Raw genomic sequence first — 17,434 nt, forward strand, 5'->3', positions numbered from 1 at the left:
CGATAATACATTCTTTCGCTTATGGCCTTCACTGTAAGCGCATAGCTAGCATTTTCTGACCGTGCAAAATTGTTTGAGGGCTTTTTACGCACACAGCTATTTGAATATCTCGTTGCAGTTAAAACGGCTGCTCCTCATTCGAAAGCTGTTCAATATTCATTTGATTCGCTTCTGGTTGTATTGGACTCGTACTCTGAAAACTAACAACTAATATTACCAAATATATAAACCAATATTTTCTCACAAAACTAATATCAGCAAATATTAGATTCATTGCTTCTCGGAATCATATCTCTGTTAAAAAAAAACACCACAATTCGGCTCCTTTTTCACGCAATATAAAGGGAACTGTCTAATACGTTGGTCACCCTGTAAGCAAGATTGCTTTTTTTTTTCTGCGCCTTGTCTCATTTCACACTTTGAACCGTGATTTACCGCATTTCACTTTTCTATGTTAAATTATGATGTCTCTTAATGAAGTCACGCAACTGCGTTCATGAAATTCTCAGTGAAGTTTACCTCTAATTGAAAAAGAAGTAAACTCGGTTTGGACCGAAATAAACATCAAAGAATTGCGGTAACTTTTTTAAAGGGAGCTGCGTTTGGTGAATACGTAGTGACTAAGCAAATCTTTGGGACAAGATAATTTCGTGCGGATAAATCTTACTACCCTACTTTATCACCGTACTTCACCAGCTCATCGGATTCTACGATTGCACAATTGACAAAACACGTTACTCACCTCCTGGAAATCTGTCCTGCAGACCAGCTGTATGAAGCCACGCAGGCAGGCAACAGCAATGTCGGCGTCGCTACACTGTGTCACCAGCTATTGATGTTATATCTTGGTGCTGTTGCGCCACAGGAGTCATGGATATGGCGAGTTCCTGGGGCACTGACAACAGAGAATTCGGGGATCTGGAGACTTCTGCAGCCTGTTGTAGCACTGGAGGCTCAGATGTGGCGCTTTCCAAGGGTTGTGGTTCCACCCCAATCATCTCTGCAGTGTTCCAGTGTGCGCAGACATACTCCTGCACTCGCTCCATTGGGCCCTGCGTGATGTGAAAGAGAGGCAAAAAACAAGCCACTTGTCAACGGCACTCCTTTCGGCTAGCAATAATATTACTACCCTAGTCTGTCTGGACGAAGGTACAAAAGCACGAAATAGATGACGAATAAGGTGGCCTCGCGGCCTTCCAGAAACTCCCATCCTGAATCTAGTCTACCGTTTGCAGGTCATGAAAAACCAAGCAAACGAGCATGAAGGCAAAAATTCTGACTTGTAAGACCTCTTGTAGCACATGTAATAACATTTGTAGTCTTAGTCTGGCCTATTTTGTTACGTAACATCTGTCTTCCTTTTAAACGAATGAAATCTAATGCAGCATTCTGACTCAGGATCGTCAATGGAAGAAGAAAGAAACGGCCCTCTCATGCGTGAACACGTAATTGGGAAAGGGACTCAAACCAGTATGATCGCTAACTCTCCACCTTCCCTAACAAAGCTAATCATGAACCCTTCCATATTCAATTGAAACGGTATCCAAAATTCTCTGAACAAGATTTCGAAATAGCACACAGAGCCCATCATGCGTATGACACTGCAAAATAATTGATCATTTCTTATATCAATATAATTCAGGGCTATACAGGACTATGGCAGTGACCCTCGAGCTAGAAAAATTTAATTATTTGGAGCGCAAGAAGACCTTCGCTGCCATAAGATGTGAATACGAGACTTGCACGCACGTTCCTCGTATATAGCGAAGGAAAGGCTGTAGGCCTAGCAGCAGCGCAATCGCACCGATATAGTGCAGTATTAAAATAGAGGGGAGCACATGAAGCATGCGATTGCATCCAGAAGGCATAACAGTTCAAGCGCCCAGGGTGTTTCTACCGAGCTTAAATTCTCAAAATACGTGTAACTTTTGAGAATTTCCGCTTGGTAGAAACGCCGAGCACTGCCCAGTATATTGAAGAATGGGACACATCTAAGCTAATCTTGAGTAGTCGTAATCATTACTAGGATTCACATTTTGACGGGACACGTGGTGCAAGATAAAGAATTCAATCTTTGACTGCCACCAAATGCTACGTACCTGGAAACGGGCTTCGTCGATAGTGCACACGATGTGGGCTGCGGTGTAGGGCCACCGTTCTCCTAAGGCGGAAAGTTCGTCTGCCTGCGACTCGCTGTAGAGCGGCACTGGTGGCGACTCCAAAACTGCTGGAAACAGTGCGACGATGTCGTTCACGCGTTTCTGGAACCAGTCCTGGTCGTAGATGGTGCCTTGATTGGAGTTCACGCTGCACAGAAACGCTCCGAACAGCACGTAAGCGTCGTGCATCGTGGCAACGGCCTCGGAGCCGGTCATCACGTCCGCAGCTACTGGCGAACCACCATGCTGTCGATCTCTTCTAGCTGCAAGCAATCCGCGTCGCTGCCTTGCAGAACCTGAGGCGCAAATGAAACGATAACCGCTAGCACGACGTTTTCTTCGCGCGATGTAAAACATTTCTCAGGGACCACTATAGTATACATTAGGCCACAAATCAACGTGCTGAACCATCAGCGTAAATCCTTGTAGCTGAAATTTCACCTGGCGGCTCTGCAAATTCATGACAGCACCCGGTGTTCCAGCTCAAGATCATGATTTACTCGATAATCCGACTGTAGGCTAGACCGCTTCGTTCCCTGCCTCTTGTTTTCTTATAATGCGGAACGCAGGCCATTTCACTTTTCAATTTCAAATATGATGTATCTTACAGAAGTCTCAATAACTTTGCTGATCGAATAGTTAGCCAAATATTATTTCATTGAGCAGAAGCAGATTATTTTTTCGTAAGAAATACAGTTTCACTTTATTTCCAGTAACACTTTCAATGCGTAATAAGTAAGGAGCGGGGTATAAAGAATTTCACATGAACAGTATAGACGTGAATAGGTTTCCGTAGATTTTTCTAATTGGTTTTTGTCATTACAAATGCTTAACAAATTTTAGTCTTAGCAATTTTTTTTACCGTACTTTAGTACGAACTATAGTCGGTTCAATGTGAGAACAGAACGGCATTTCATGCTCAAATACTTATGCCGCAATGAGCGTGCAATCGCTACTGACGTCACGAGCCAGATGGCCTGACATTACGCCTTCCGAGAAGTTTAGGGGAGTATTTTTTGCGCTTCTCCAATCTGGACCGGGCCTCTTCTGCTTTAGATGGTCTAGCCGAATGTGGACACCAGCTGATCTCATTCTATATTCCCCCCCCCCCCCCCAACGAAAGGAAAGCTTGCTTACCTTAGAATCATCGGGCCTGCAGAAAAGCTTGATGAAGCCAAGCAGACAGGCGAGAGCTCTGTCGAGGTGCACACCCTTCGTCACCAGGCGAATCCAGTTGGGGTCGAAATCTCGCTTCCGTCGGGGGAAAGCGTAGACTGTTAGTCTGGGCACCATGGTAGCCATGAACCTGAGAATCCACGGGAGGCTTGGATCTCGCGACTTCCACGTTCTCTCGCACCACAGGAGGCCCAGATCTGGCGTCGTCTCGAGCCTCATCCATAACAAAGGACTCGGGTACCGCGACTTCCAGACGCTAGTGCTGGGGATTGTCCACAATACGAGGCCCAGATATGGCGACATCCAGGGGCTGTGGCATCACAATATGCTCGGCTTTGGCTGCCTCTGGAGCCTCTTGCACCAATCCCTGATTTGGCGGCATGCAGGGGCTGTGACACTGCGGGAGCCGTGGATACAGCGACTTCCAGGGGCTGTTGTACGACATGAGGCTGAGATATGCTGACTTGCTCCTGATGGCTGTGGCTACGTATCGATCATCTCGACAATTCGCCACTGCGCGCAGACATATCCCTGAAGTCGCTTCATTGGGCCCTGCGTGATGGAAAGGGGGGGGGGGGTGTCCCAATAAGCGAACTTGTTACTGGCACTCCTGTGGTCTACAAAGGCAAAAAACACAAAATGCATGTCGCTTTGCAGTGTTCTGGCGGTTTGTACTCTGAATAGCATCCACCTTGTGCAAGTCATATGAAACTAGTATTATGGTGGCTAGAAGGGGCAGTGTGACGGGCAGGGGCCAGAAGGTGCACATACGCGCAATGAAACACGGCGGCAGGTCTAGGAGGCGCTGCGCGCGTCGGGAGCGCGTGCAGCGGTGTTGGTACAGCGTGGCTGAGGGCTAAGTATATATGTGTGTGTGTGTATACATATTTTTTGCCTTTTTTGCGTATTTGTTCGTTATGCGGACATGCATTTGTTGCACGCTAAACTTCAACTTGAGCAATTTTATTGAGTTGCCAGTCTCTGCGCGAGATATGCGATACGTACGGCGGAAGGGTGTTGACAGTCGCCCGTGTTATGTAAATTTGTGTTAGACGTTCATCGCGGATACGAGGTGCTCCTCAAGTTATTTTATTCTTGCTGTTCCCTAGTTACACCCCGCACTCATCAATAAAGAAAAACAAGCTCCGGTTCGCGCGGAAACCATACCAACTGCTCGGGCGCAACTTGAACGTTTCGAAGAGGGGTGTTTTCAGTCTTCGCACTACACAGTGTCATTAAATCCGAAGCCACTCTTGAAATTGCGCACAGAACGCTGTAGACAAGTTCGGCTTGGCAGGACGAGAATTTTCTGCTTCCGAGTGCTCATAGAGCTTCGGACTCCTCATGCGAAGCACACACTCTAGGATCCAATTCTTCTCATACAGCATGCCACATCTCGATTTTCTTTTAGCTGCACTGAAGCATGCCATAATTGCCACCTGTTGTTTCTGAGGCAACTTTTAATGCATTCATTTAATGCCTCATCTCCATTTTGCTCATTGGCAGACTTCATCATGTCGAGTTCCCTCTGTACGTTCAGCAGCTTTCGTTGCGCAGCTACCAGCCAGCACATAAAACCAGAGAATGTGCGCTGTTCAGCACCAAATGCGCCTCATCTGGTGAGGAAACATTGCGTTTTAGGTGCAGCTTGCCCTTAAGAAAAAACGGAACAACTGACTGTTCCTACTTGCTCAACGCCCTGTTCAAACTTCACCAATTTCGGCAGCAGTATACATGATCCAACACGGCATCCTCTAACTCGCAAAGGCCGAAAGTGACGGCCCCTGATTCAGTGAAAAACGATAGTTTGTTCCAGCTTGTGTGAGGAAGTTCGATGTTGCGGCACACATATATATTCCGTGCTCTGCGGCTCCACTTCTATCGTGTCAGTATGTACAGCTTCGGTAAACTCCGATTCTGCAGCATGTTGTGCTTCTACTACTTGTTCACTTTCTTCCGGCGCCTGCTGTTTTACAGTAGTCCTTTTTTTAGTCATGGGCTCACCTTGTTCACACTGGTTTCTTTCCTTCCTTCTGGTCGGCATTTTCTTTGTGAGGTCTTTTGGTGCGTTCGGGAAGATTGTAGGAACGGCGTCCTCTGCTAGCAGCGGCCGATCGCGTGGAAGTTCAACCACCTCACCATAAATAACATGACGATAAGTCCTCTATATAAATGTTGCCTCGAAGTGATGTTCACAAACGACGCAGTCGTTGGTTAGTTCCTTATCGTCCCGTTTTATATTACGGGCCCACTGCTGCCGTCTCAATGCATCCTTGGGAGCTCGAAACGACGACACCCTTGGCGGACAAGACTCGTACCCACTTTTACAACCAGACACAAAACACGTACCTGCTTTTGCTGACATGGTAATAGTGTGTCACTATCCGGAATCATTCACATGGTGCGCGTCTAAATCACACAAACACAGTTGCAGGTGTGGAAGTTTGCACACTGTGCTAAATACACGTGGCTGTAGCAGCTGTAGCAGTGGCTGTAGCTGTAGCGGCGAAGATACCGCGCGCCCGCGCCGCCTGCGCGCTCCCGACGACGGCCGCGCCCCTAGCGGCGTAAAGAATGTCATCGAGCTTTGTGCGCCGCTCTCCCACGGCGCGCATATGGCGACCGTCACACTGCCCCTTCTAGGCACCATACTAGTATACCAGCACGCCGACAGGCCATTCTGGCTAGCTTGACCTCTTGTTGAACTTATTAGTATTCTGCATGCTACAAAACTAGTCCTGCCTATTTTGCAATTTACTAGTGATTTAACACGAAGCGTTGAAGTGTTGTGCAACAAGTGATCATCGGTGGAAGATTTACCAAGCAGTAATTTCATGGTAAAACACTTACTAAGGCTGCAAATTACTCGAGCCAGCATGATCACAGCTTTTCATCTCCTTAACAGGTACTAGGTATGATCCCAGCTATCTTGAATTGAAGGGGGAGAAGTTTACTGCTAAACTATTGATCACGTCCACCATTACTCGGTTGTAATGCAACACAAGAATGTGTAGCACTGATCTCAATAACAAAGCACGTTAATCTTTGTAAACGCAAAAAAGGCCCTCGCTGCCATGCTGCACAATTTCCAGACGCACACGCACGTGGTTGATAACTGTCGCTGTCAAGCAGTTATTGTTACGTACAGTGCACCATATTACTTCCAACTAAAGTGGAATGGAGACCCTGTACGGTTAGAAGCAGCAGATATACAAGGGTACAGTGCGGCATTAAAATTCTTGGCAGCGTATCAAGTATTTCATTACGTCTCGACGAATTTGTAGGTCAAGCACCGAAGATGTTTTTCAAGACACCAATCTTTTGAGAATTTTCACTACGTAGGCGAGCATAGAATGGCCGAATATAAAGCAATATGGGACGCATATAAATGCTTCTTGAGTATTGCTAGTAATCTTAATTTTGGATGCAAGCCTCTTTTCGTGGCGACACGTGATGCAAGTAGAGTCATTCTATCGGAGACTACCAAGGTACGTACCTGGAAACGGCCTTCGACGATAATGCAGACAATGTGCGCTGCACTGGTGGCGGCTCCGAAACCGCTGGAAACAGAACGACTAGGTCCTTCCCCCAGTTCATTAACCAGTCCTGGATGACGTTGGCGCTGGCCTTGGAGTTTAAGTTCCACAGGAAGACCCCGAACAGCACGCACACATCGTTCATCGTGGCGGTGGGCACCGATGTAGTGATCCTCTGCCGCTGCTGCTGGCGAACCACGATGCTGTCGATCTTCACTTCCTGCAGCCACAGACCATCCGCGTCGCTTCCTTGCAAAGCCTGACTCGAAAACGAAACGACAACCGACGTATACAAACACTTACAGAATACTGCCCAGGACACACAGCGCGATTCACCAATCTGCACCATCCATTGAATGTTGCTGCTGAACATTCGAAGAAGTATACATACAACATATGTAGCTTAATGCCTAGACAACGCGCACAGTAATTTGCCCCCGATATGCAAAACCACTTGCAACTTGCACTGAAATATTCAATCGTGTACGTAAGACAGATGCATCGTTACAAAATACTGTGAAAAAGATAACAATAATAATTGCTGTGGTTTAACTTCCCAAAACCACGATTTTGTTATGAGAGAGTAGTGGAGGGCTCCGGCAATTTTGACCATCTGGTGTTCTTTAACGTGCACCTAAATATAAGTACACAGGCCTCAAGCATTTTCGCCTCCATCGAAAATTCGGCCGTCGAGGCCGGAACTCGATCCCGCGACCTTCGGGTCAGCAGTCGCGCGCCATAACCACTAGACCACCATGGCGCGTGAAGAATCACACATTCACATGTCAACCTGCACCAGTGGTGCCAGAGCAAAGGTATAAGCCCTTACTTCTAGGTGTAAGTCTCGCATGAACACAGCGATTACGGTAAGTCACCGGCTCCGAATCATAATAGATTGTGCCTCCTAGAAAATCCATCCGCAACGGTGGTCCAGTGGTTATGGTGCTCAGCTGCTGACCCGAAGGTCTCTGGATAGAATCCCAGCCGCAGCGGCTGCGTTTTCGATGGATGCCAAAATGCCGTGTACTTAGATGTAGGTGCACGTTAAAAAACTCCACCAACTCGTAAGCCCTCCACTACGGCATCCCTCGTAATCATATCCTGGTTTTCAGACATTGAACCCCAATGATGAACTTCGGAGAAACAGCGCTAAGAGGGGACATTGAAAGAGGCGCATGTGATTCACACGCGCAGTGACGCATCTGTAACCATTGCTTCCGTAGACCTGCTCAAGAAAGAGCGTCTCGATCATTGAATAATCTTTTGCGCGTGTGCCGTTAAAACAGCGCTTTCTTGATATCATTTTTGTTCTTGTTTTTCCGTGGGTATATATTCTGATACGGCGAAATAAAACTGATTGTTGCTAATCGGGGCGTAGTCTTGTCACTGCTTTATATGTGCCGTCTGAGCGCTGTTTTTCCGAAGTTCAAGATGTACCGACAAGCGCGCATTTCAGACAAACGATACCACATTCCAAAGTGAGAGATTACAGCATTGTCACAAAACACGAGATTATTGGTTCGATTCATTAGAAACATTGACATGAAAAACTGAAGGTAAGCACAACGGCGTACTTAGATTTAGGTGCACGTTAAGGAACCCGAGTGGACTCGTGCTTAACACTTTCGTGACCGCGGAAATATCGGTCATTTGGGGTAGTTGTTTCCTGTCACAGATAATAAATGATGCTAAAGTGTAGCGTATCAACTGATAGAATAAGCATTGGTCTTTCTAACAGCATTAATTTGAAACCACAAATTTTTTCGAATATTATCAAAAATTTTATCATGCAAAGAAAAATGCATCGAAAAGTAAGAAAAATTCCCGAAAACATCAGCGATACTCTGCCCTGCGTAAACAAAAAAAAAATCGGAATATTGGTTTTGAACGAAAACCCTTTATACAATGAAAGCCCAAATATATCCTCTGTAAGGAAAAAACGTTATATACAGAAATGCAAAAATTTTAAAAACTAGTGCCTATCATGCCACCGTGAGAGGCGGTTTCTCGACGCGGTGAAACAAAGGTTGTCTCACTGTGCGTTGGCTGTTCGAAAATGTGCATGCACGCATACTTATATGTGTCGTTGCCAATCTCTCTGACGACTTCTGCGGTGAAAAACAACACGAAGAAGCCGGCGCGGGGCCCTCAGGGAGCGCTAGGTCAAACTTCACTCGACGCCGTCTTCACGGAGTAAACTCCGCCCTTTCTACAGCCGACGCCCAATGCTGCTGCCTGAACGAAGTTGACACCTCGCATATAAGAGCTGTGACCTTTACTGCACACCGGATACGTTTAAAATCAACGCGCTTAAGCGATAAAACGGCCTGAAGAGAGAGCGAAACTTACTGGCGGATACCTGCTGATGTTCCGGGGCTGTTTGACGCAATATCGCTGTCCGTACTGACGTCTGACAAATCGAAGTCGTCTTCCGAGTCTGTCCTGCTACCGTCATCCAGAGATTAGCACTCAGATTAATCGGAATCTGTCGAAAGTCACCTACTACTTTGAGCACCCGTGAGCGACGTCGACGCAATAACAGGAACCATTAGGGCTCACCTCCTCAACTTCGAAGGAGGTTTAAAAATCTCCCCGCGGCGAAAAAAAGAAACTAACAACAGCTATTGATTAAAAAAACATGCTGTTTGGCCTTTTCGATGTCGTTAGCTGTCCAAACGAGCTCAGAGAGCGCCGAAATTTGAATTTGAAGTCATTGTCAGCATACTAACGATGGGAAAAAGCGCGGTCACGAAGGTGTTCAGCTTCATAAGCCTTCTTACATGGGTTAAAATGACACAGAAAAAACGACAAAAAATACTTAGTGATTCACGTGAAAAACTGAAGGTAAGCACAACGGCGTAATTAGATTTAGGTGCACGTAAAGGAACCCCATAGGGCTCGCGCTTAAAGGGGCCCTGCAACAATTTTTCAGCAGGCTCAGAAAACGCTGCCGATCGGTAGCCGACACTCCCGAGAACACGCTAGCCAAACAATATGCCGCACCTCGCGGCCTGGACTTTACAATAAATGTTCAAAATCAGCTATAAATCGCTTCCTATTCTCAAATGATGCTATTTACTCAAGATCCCTGCGTCACTGACTCAAGTTCACACATTGACTGATTTGATCATGGCGGGCTCGGTAGTTACTGCGGCCGCCGTGGGAGGCCGCCATGTGCCCGCGCCCTCGCGATTGTACTGAAAGAAATAAAAAAGCAAGAAAGAAAGAAAGAAAGAAAGAAAGAAAGAGAAAAAGAAAGAAAGAATAAGTGCTCAAGGTCACGAGGCGCGCGCGACGTGCCTTCTGCCCCCTTACCACCCCTCCCTGCTTAGCTTCCAGCGCTTTTATCGGGACGAGAGAATAGAGACCAATTACTGCGTGCGACAAATCTTTGCAACTCCGAACGTACTACACGGGTCCGAAAAATTTTTTAGGCTTCTTTAGTAAAAGAAATTTTTTAGCGCTCTAAAGTTGAGGACGAAAAAAACATGGACAACACAGACGTATGTTCCAACTAGCCCCCACCCAAGCTCTTCTTTAGTAAAGCGTGTCGACGGCTACTTGTAAAAGTGTTGGAGCGCCCCTTTAAGCTTTATGGGCTTTGATACATGGAATAAGCTTCACAGAAATAAAGGACAAATAAAAACTACTTAGCGATTCACAGGCCCCTCAGATACCATAGATCCTCCATGTGTTCTTGCGCACTTCTCCTAGGATGTCCTCAAGAGGGATTCCTCGGATTGACGACAGCGTCGTGGCCACATGCACGGCCATCCCGGGGTGGGAGTGGGAGAGACGGCCGGACTCCTGCGAATCATGAATGAAAGTACGTAAGCAACTCACTCGTCACACCTGACATATTTATACGTATAGGGTGTACAACTCGAGATAAAACAACGTTGTTCTACAAGTTCTATTGTATTTTTCAGTAATCTATAAATGCAATTCCAGACCCGAGTTCTCGAGTGTGCCCTTTCGAGATGGTAGACGAGGAAAGAATCTATCGTAAATTTACTCGTCATCAGTATTTAATCAAAAGCTTTACACACTCAGAGTAACTGTGTAAGGACACACATATATACGTAAGTGTCAGATCTGAGCATGAGCAGTTGGCACATATAATTTGATACAACCGTTATTGGTCAGTACCTTAATCAAAAGCAAATACGTAAAGAGTATGACGAAGAGAAATTTTAAATAGTATCTCATGCGAGTAGCGTCGACAAACACCGTCTTCACTAAACTACCCTGGGTAACTTCACAAGTAACCCTCTATTGAACGGTGTCCTATTTTTGGCACATACCGATTAACATTTTTTATTGCGGGCGCAAGAGACCAACTTGAGAATGTGAAACATCCGGAGTGATTCCTCTAGTTATGTATCGTGGTTTTGGGACGTTAAACCCCAGATATTATTATTATCATCCCCTAGTTACACGCACTTAATATAAAAAAGTGCTGCTTTCCCTGGAGCAGTATGAAAAACAGACGAGAAATAGATTTCACAGTGCACGTGCAAGTTCGGAATGCCAACGACACATTAGCTATATTTTTTTCTTGCAACCTTTTGCTCGCTGCCGAAACATGAAAAAAATTTTTGAGCACATATCGTGGCCTTAAAACTTCATGCTCGCTATTGCTTTTCTCAATTCCCTTTCCTACTACGGTATACAGCCGGAAATCGGTATATGGAATATATTTGGCACAGCATGCATTTCAGTGAGGGAATGCGCAATATGGTGCCATATCTCTTTGTTGCACTATACAAATACAAACAAAGCTCAGTCTCTGACATCTTGCAGCGCAGGTCTGTTGCGCCGGATATCGGTTGTGGTGTAGCCTCTGAGACGCTCTACGAAAGTCTGAAGTGGCAGCGACAGTACCTGCCATGTTTATTGTTAGGTTATTGGAGCGAGTACATAAACATATGTCAAGTCCCCACCAATGCAAGTCGATAATTGCTTTTTCGATTTACTCGGCAACTCATGCTCCCTGGCCCCAGTCAGTTGTCGGTAATTCCGGCAGAAAAGTACAGCAAGGATTCGCCATGCGAACAGGCAAACATGTAAGCGGCCATCTTGCACATAGATGTCGGCGGCCAAATGCGCGAAGTGAAGGGTTCAGTTATGCCTGAATACGAGAAAAAAAATGCTTTGCTTTGTTCCACAAACGACACTAAAAAGAACGAAGTCAGTAAGATTTTGTTTTTCAACCACGGCAGCAATGTCGCTCGCACATCTTCACGTTGTGCCATATTTGCAACAAACGTGTATCTTCATTATTACAGTCACCATAAGCCTGAAAATTTGAGCGTATGGTCTTAGTCTATATTATGATAAAAGCTGAGCAAATAATTTTTTAATGACTTTCTCATTATTCATGCAATAGAGGTAACATTATCTACTGGTAATATGGGTATTGCACGTACTCTGTTTGGAAGGAAGTATGGCGCGTCCGTCTCCAGCAGCAGGCGGTCCAGAGGGATCTTTCGGCCAACCTCGGCAAGTGGACCAGCGTTACGAAAGCCCAACAGCGGGGTGAGGCCAATGCAGAGGTTTGGAAAGGCGTCGAGCCACTGCTGTGCCTCCGTCCACTCTCCGGTAAAGCAGTGTCGATGGATCCGCCAGTCCACGGGCATCTCCTGGTTGGTGCAACACAATACCGGAAAAGTTTTTTAATACATACACGGACCTTGCTACAACAGTGTGGTCACTGTTTGAAATGGCGCGTAGAAAAATAGCGGTTGATAAAAGTTTGTTCGAGTGCTATATGTTGCTAATGAATGAGCGTGCAGGAGCAGCGCGATTCGTGACTACATTATTATAAATACGCAACTGTCCTTAACCACCATACCTTACCTGCAGGTCATTCTCATAAGTGCACGTGAACAGAAACATCACCGAAATTGCAGCTAAACGTAATAAGTTATCCAGAGATCAGCATGCATGTTGTTCCTTACGACTTGGACCAGGCCAACAAAAACCAAGGCAATAAGATATTACTATTAGGCCAAGGTTACTTCCACTCCCTCGCGCACACTGATTGTGTGTTCCGGTCAGCGTCGACAATATGTACCAATAAAAAGTTACTCTGGCTGCATAATTCTTTTAAGCTCGCATGCGAAGTTGTGCATCATACTCGAAATAATGAAGAATCATCCCGAATTGTTTCCGGCTTCCTAGGTATCAATCAGAGTTTTCTTGGCCTCGTTATGAAGCTCTGAGAAAAACGCGCATGTATACGCGAAATGACAGCTATTATACTAAATAATCCTCAATTAATTACTACAAGTAGCTGGAGCGAAAAACTAGAAGAAAAAGAAGAGTAGATGACAGAACCTTGATTTGGCGGTATTCTAGTGAGCTATGACAAGCGCGGAGCAGTTAAATCAGGAAATATGTGTCTACTCATATGTGCCTGTCTTATTGTGGTTCTCCACGAAAATGATCGAATAAGCACTCGAAGTACGTTCAATAATCACTGTTTACTTGCAAGCACTAGGACAAATGAAAGCTTCATTCCTTCGCTGTTGCTGCGTTTACTGGTGCGTTGAACAAACTTCATAGGTGAGATAACTTCTTCACACTACGCCGCACACTGAAGCTTACATCAATACAAACTACATTAGAACAGCGTTGAATTCTTTCAGATCGTCCAGCATATATACGAAACACTCCTGACGACTGCCGATAACAAATCGCGTACAGAATGTGTACGCGGCACCTGAAGGGGCTCGTCATAAAGCGTACTTTGAATTAGTAGTGCCGCAAGAAAGCCACCGTACCTCTTTGAGGATCCTGAGGGTGTCCATCGAGGCATCCCTCGAGTGTATCACGAGGGGGAGCTTCCCGTTGCGGGCTAAGTGCAGCTGTGCCCGGAACACTCTCTGCTGCATCAGGTGGTCGCACTTGTTGCTGCAACGAACAAATGTCCAATTAAGTGATGCGGTATAACAACACATGGAACATAATACGAGAATTTGGGGTCGCAAGAGAGGGATTGTTCAGGTACGCTGATATGTCTCATCTGAGTTAACACTGCTTGAAAGGGTGACATCCTTCTATGCTCATTGATTGAACAGCGTGCTATCAAGATTTTGTGGCCTTTATATTCAATGGGTAAATGCGATACTCCCCGGTGAAGCTTGTCGAACACACAAAACACCTGACAAAGGGGGATAATCTAGGGCATGTTACCTGGTGCTAACGTAGGTTTGGCGTCTTACGGGATGCATGCGCAATTTCGCAAACAAGATGCAGAGAGTCAACCAAATTTTCAACCGATCTCGTGCAGCAACGAAGTTATTTGCTGAACAGTCTGACTGAACACGCACTCTGTACTCGATAGATGGCGCGAACTGGAAACGGTGCAAACGAAAGAACGGGCATTAGCCCTAAATTGCCCCGCTTCATTTTGCGAATATATACTGTACATTCGCACGCCCATTCACGAGCAAATAATGCCTACGCCCTATGCCACAACTTCCGGGTCAGTTCGCGAAATGTTGGTTCACTTTAAAAAGAACACTCAGCATCTTTAGCTGAATTGCCACCGCCTTTTGAATATCTGGAAAAAGCACTTACTTGGACGAATAATCGAGGCCGATCTCTCCCAGGGCGACCACCCGCGGGTGCTCAAGCGCTGCGATCATGGCGTCCTCCACGTCTTCGTTGTACAGCCTGGCCATATGTGGGTGGCAGCCGAACGCGCCCCATACGCCCTCCTCGGACAGCAGTCCCCGCCAGACGTTCCGCTACGTGTACGCAGGATACAACAGCGTCAGACTCGTGTTCTCAGCTTACGTGCGCGCAAGGAGCTATGATGGTTAACATCCGAGTATAGTGCGAATATTTTCAATACATGGCGCGACGAATGGACGCTCCATTTGTTTTGAGGGCACTGTCCGAGACCTGCGCAAGATTTCTCGAAAGATTCTAGGACGATTTAGCAACGATGCGTATGTTAGAGTAAGTGGTTTTAGACGTACTACACTTGAACCAGCCGCTCTAAATCGCTAATCAACTTAGCAGTGTGCATGATCGGGCTGGTTTGTATTGCTCATTTATTTGTTATTGATGATTTCTTCGCGAAAGAAAAATATATTCTGTAAGGCGGGACTCATTCTTTTCGTGCCGTGTTAAAGAATTATTTTGTTTAGCCAAGACTAAAGCGTTCATCAACGTATACACTAATATACGCATAGGTCGGCAAAAAGGTGGAACTCACTCAAGAAGTATATTTTGCTCTGAGGGCTCACAGACTCAACAAAGGATTCCCTAGTGGGACTAAATCAGACTAACTGACCAGTTTTGCAACCGCGGACTCATTCTGACTCAAGCTCACCAACATATTACTCAGCCGTGCTCACACGCACTCACGGCTTCACCTGGGTCTGAGAAAGCCTGACTGAGTCGACTCATGCGTCCGTCAGCGTAAAATTAGCTGTTTCGATCACGGTGTCAATGCTCTTTAACGTCAGTATCTCGCACAATCGGTGCTTTAGGATACGCCTTTTTATCTTGTACTTTGAAATACGAGTTATCATTCGTTTCAGTCCAGTAAGAACGTTTTTATAAAATGCGTGACTCACGCGAAATATTTTTACCAAGAACTTCCCTAGAAAGAGTTTGCAGGGGGAGGTCATGGCACCTGCTTCCCAATAACTCACGCCTGTTATCAATAAATATTGAGGTGGCGCATGAACGCTGGTGCGTCGAGATGCGTGTGAATGGACTGGAGTATAATCGTGAGCCGATATGAGGCCGATAGTAATGCTGAAGATGATTAGATAGCACCATAGGTCGACAATAAAAGGTGCGGCTAACTCGGATTCAGATTCACCAATGCTTTCCTCAGCCGGACTCACTCGGACTCGAACTCGCCGAATTATTACTCACCCGGACTCTGTTAGGCTCAGACTGCCGGCGCGATATGAATCTGAATGAGTAGACTCACGAGACATCTCCCCATTAAACCTTTATGTTTTGCGAAATACATTAATCAACACTGCAGGTATTCCAGTGAAAATGCAATCGCAGCTTTATTATTGGTACTTTGTTGGGATTATCACGTGATGGCGCTATCTAAAAGCTCTCTTTACCCCTTTTCACCACATTAGACTATCCAAAAACTTCTGAATTCCCTGTGTTATCACAAAATGCTACATACCTTCTTGAAGGTCTCAGGGTCGCAAAAGACGGCCACGCACCCCTCATAGTTCCTCGGGAACGTGACCGCATGCGCCTTCCTGAAGTCTGCGAAGGAGCCACTGTGCCTACACTTCCGGAAGAGAAAGTCGAGGTGGCAGTGCGTGTCCACGATGCCGACTCGTGATGAAAACGAGTACGGCCACTCCTTGACACCGCGGGGCACTTCCATGGCCAACTTCATGGCTTCCTGCGTACGAATGATACAGCAATTTATTTATATTTATCGTAGCTATCTACAGAAAGGTGTAAGATAGCGGGAAGGACTTGTAAATCGCAGTGCATTGCATTATATAAAGTGCCTCTGAAAAAAAAAAAGCTAGTGCCTACGTGCTGTCAATGGTCGCTGTGATCATTTTAACAGCTCTGGGCTGCATACTGATATGCTGGCAACGCGATGCTTGTTTCCAGAATACGATGATTCTTTGTCTGTCAAATCAGAAATTACAATATCAAGTAAAAGGCCCACTAGAACAAACAAAATCTACGCTCGACGGAACTATCCAAAATATGCGTTCCTTTGAATGGACTCAACAAACAGTAATCCCATAACCACACCCTACCTTCTACTGACTGGGTATCAAAAGCAGGAGAGTCGCTGCACCGCCGAAACTTGGAAGCAAGAGAAACGCTAGGAACTTCCCACGAGTTGATGTAGCCAAAGAACACGTACCACTTGGTCGTGAAATCCAGTTCTCGCACAAAAATTTTGCGAATAATGCCCATTCATGGAGCTCGCGGCATATATATGGAGGAAAGGGGAGGGTTGGGAGAAGGAGACCCTTTGTCACGTTCCCCACTGCCTTTTCTTGCAGACAGAATGCCAGCCAATCAGCAGGTTCTGATGTAACGAGGAGAAAGGAGGCTGTTCTAAGTCACGCAGTTGTGTAGAGAGGGGGCAAGGCAGGCGCGCAGGGCGAGGGGTGTCGCTCTACCCTCCCCATTCATCTAAGGGGGGGGGGGGGCAATCTACCCCATAGCTTTGCTCAGTCGACCGCCCTATCATTGTTTAAAGTGCAAGCTCATGGTCACCCAGGTTTTTGAGATAGTGGCGGCCGAGGACAGGTGAGGCTGCATCCTGAGAACTGCTTACTGCGCACCTTTACCGCCGTAAAGCCGATGATCAAAGGCAGGCCATTGTGAGAAGCCCGTGATCGCCTCATTTTCAGATTTGGATCCGTTGCGAAGTTTGAGTTCTTGAAGAGTCGACAAATGGGGCGTAGGGGCATCCCCTGATGCAGAATGTCTCATTCTCCCTGAGGGATTCGTTTTCAAGGGACAAGAAATCTGCTTATGGGCGAACTTACAGAACGACCGTCAGTAAACCTAGCTTTCTTTTTTTCTCAGGGCAAACGC

General features: G+C 46.2%; 2 protein-coding genes across 2 annotated transcripts in view; both read right to left on the minus strand.

Moving 5' to 3' along the window:
* Positions 1-2,375, minus strand: part of LOC119397361 (uncharacterized) — a 73,670-nt gene extending 71,295 nt beyond the window's left edge. The window contains exon 1 of the mRNA XM_049416539.1: positions 2,100-2,375. Within this exon, the coding sequence (XP_049272496.1) occupies positions 2,100-2,375 (276 nt within the window). The remainder of the gene's footprint in view (positions 1-2,099) is intronic.
* The window catches only part of LOC119395911 (uncharacterized), a 595,703-nt gene that overhangs the window by 373,421 nt on the left and 204,848 nt on the right, over positions 1-17,434 (minus strand). The gene's annotated exons all lie outside the window — the stretch shown is intronic.

The sequence above is a fragment of the Rhipicephalus sanguineus genome, chromosome 6, assembly GCF_013339695.2.
Source record: "Rhipicephalus sanguineus isolate Rsan-2018 chromosome 6, BIME_Rsan_1.4, whole genome shotgun sequence".
In the NCBI taxonomy this organism is placed as follows: Eukaryota; Metazoa; Arthropoda; class Arachnida; order Ixodida; family Ixodidae; genus Rhipicephalus; species Rhipicephalus sanguineus.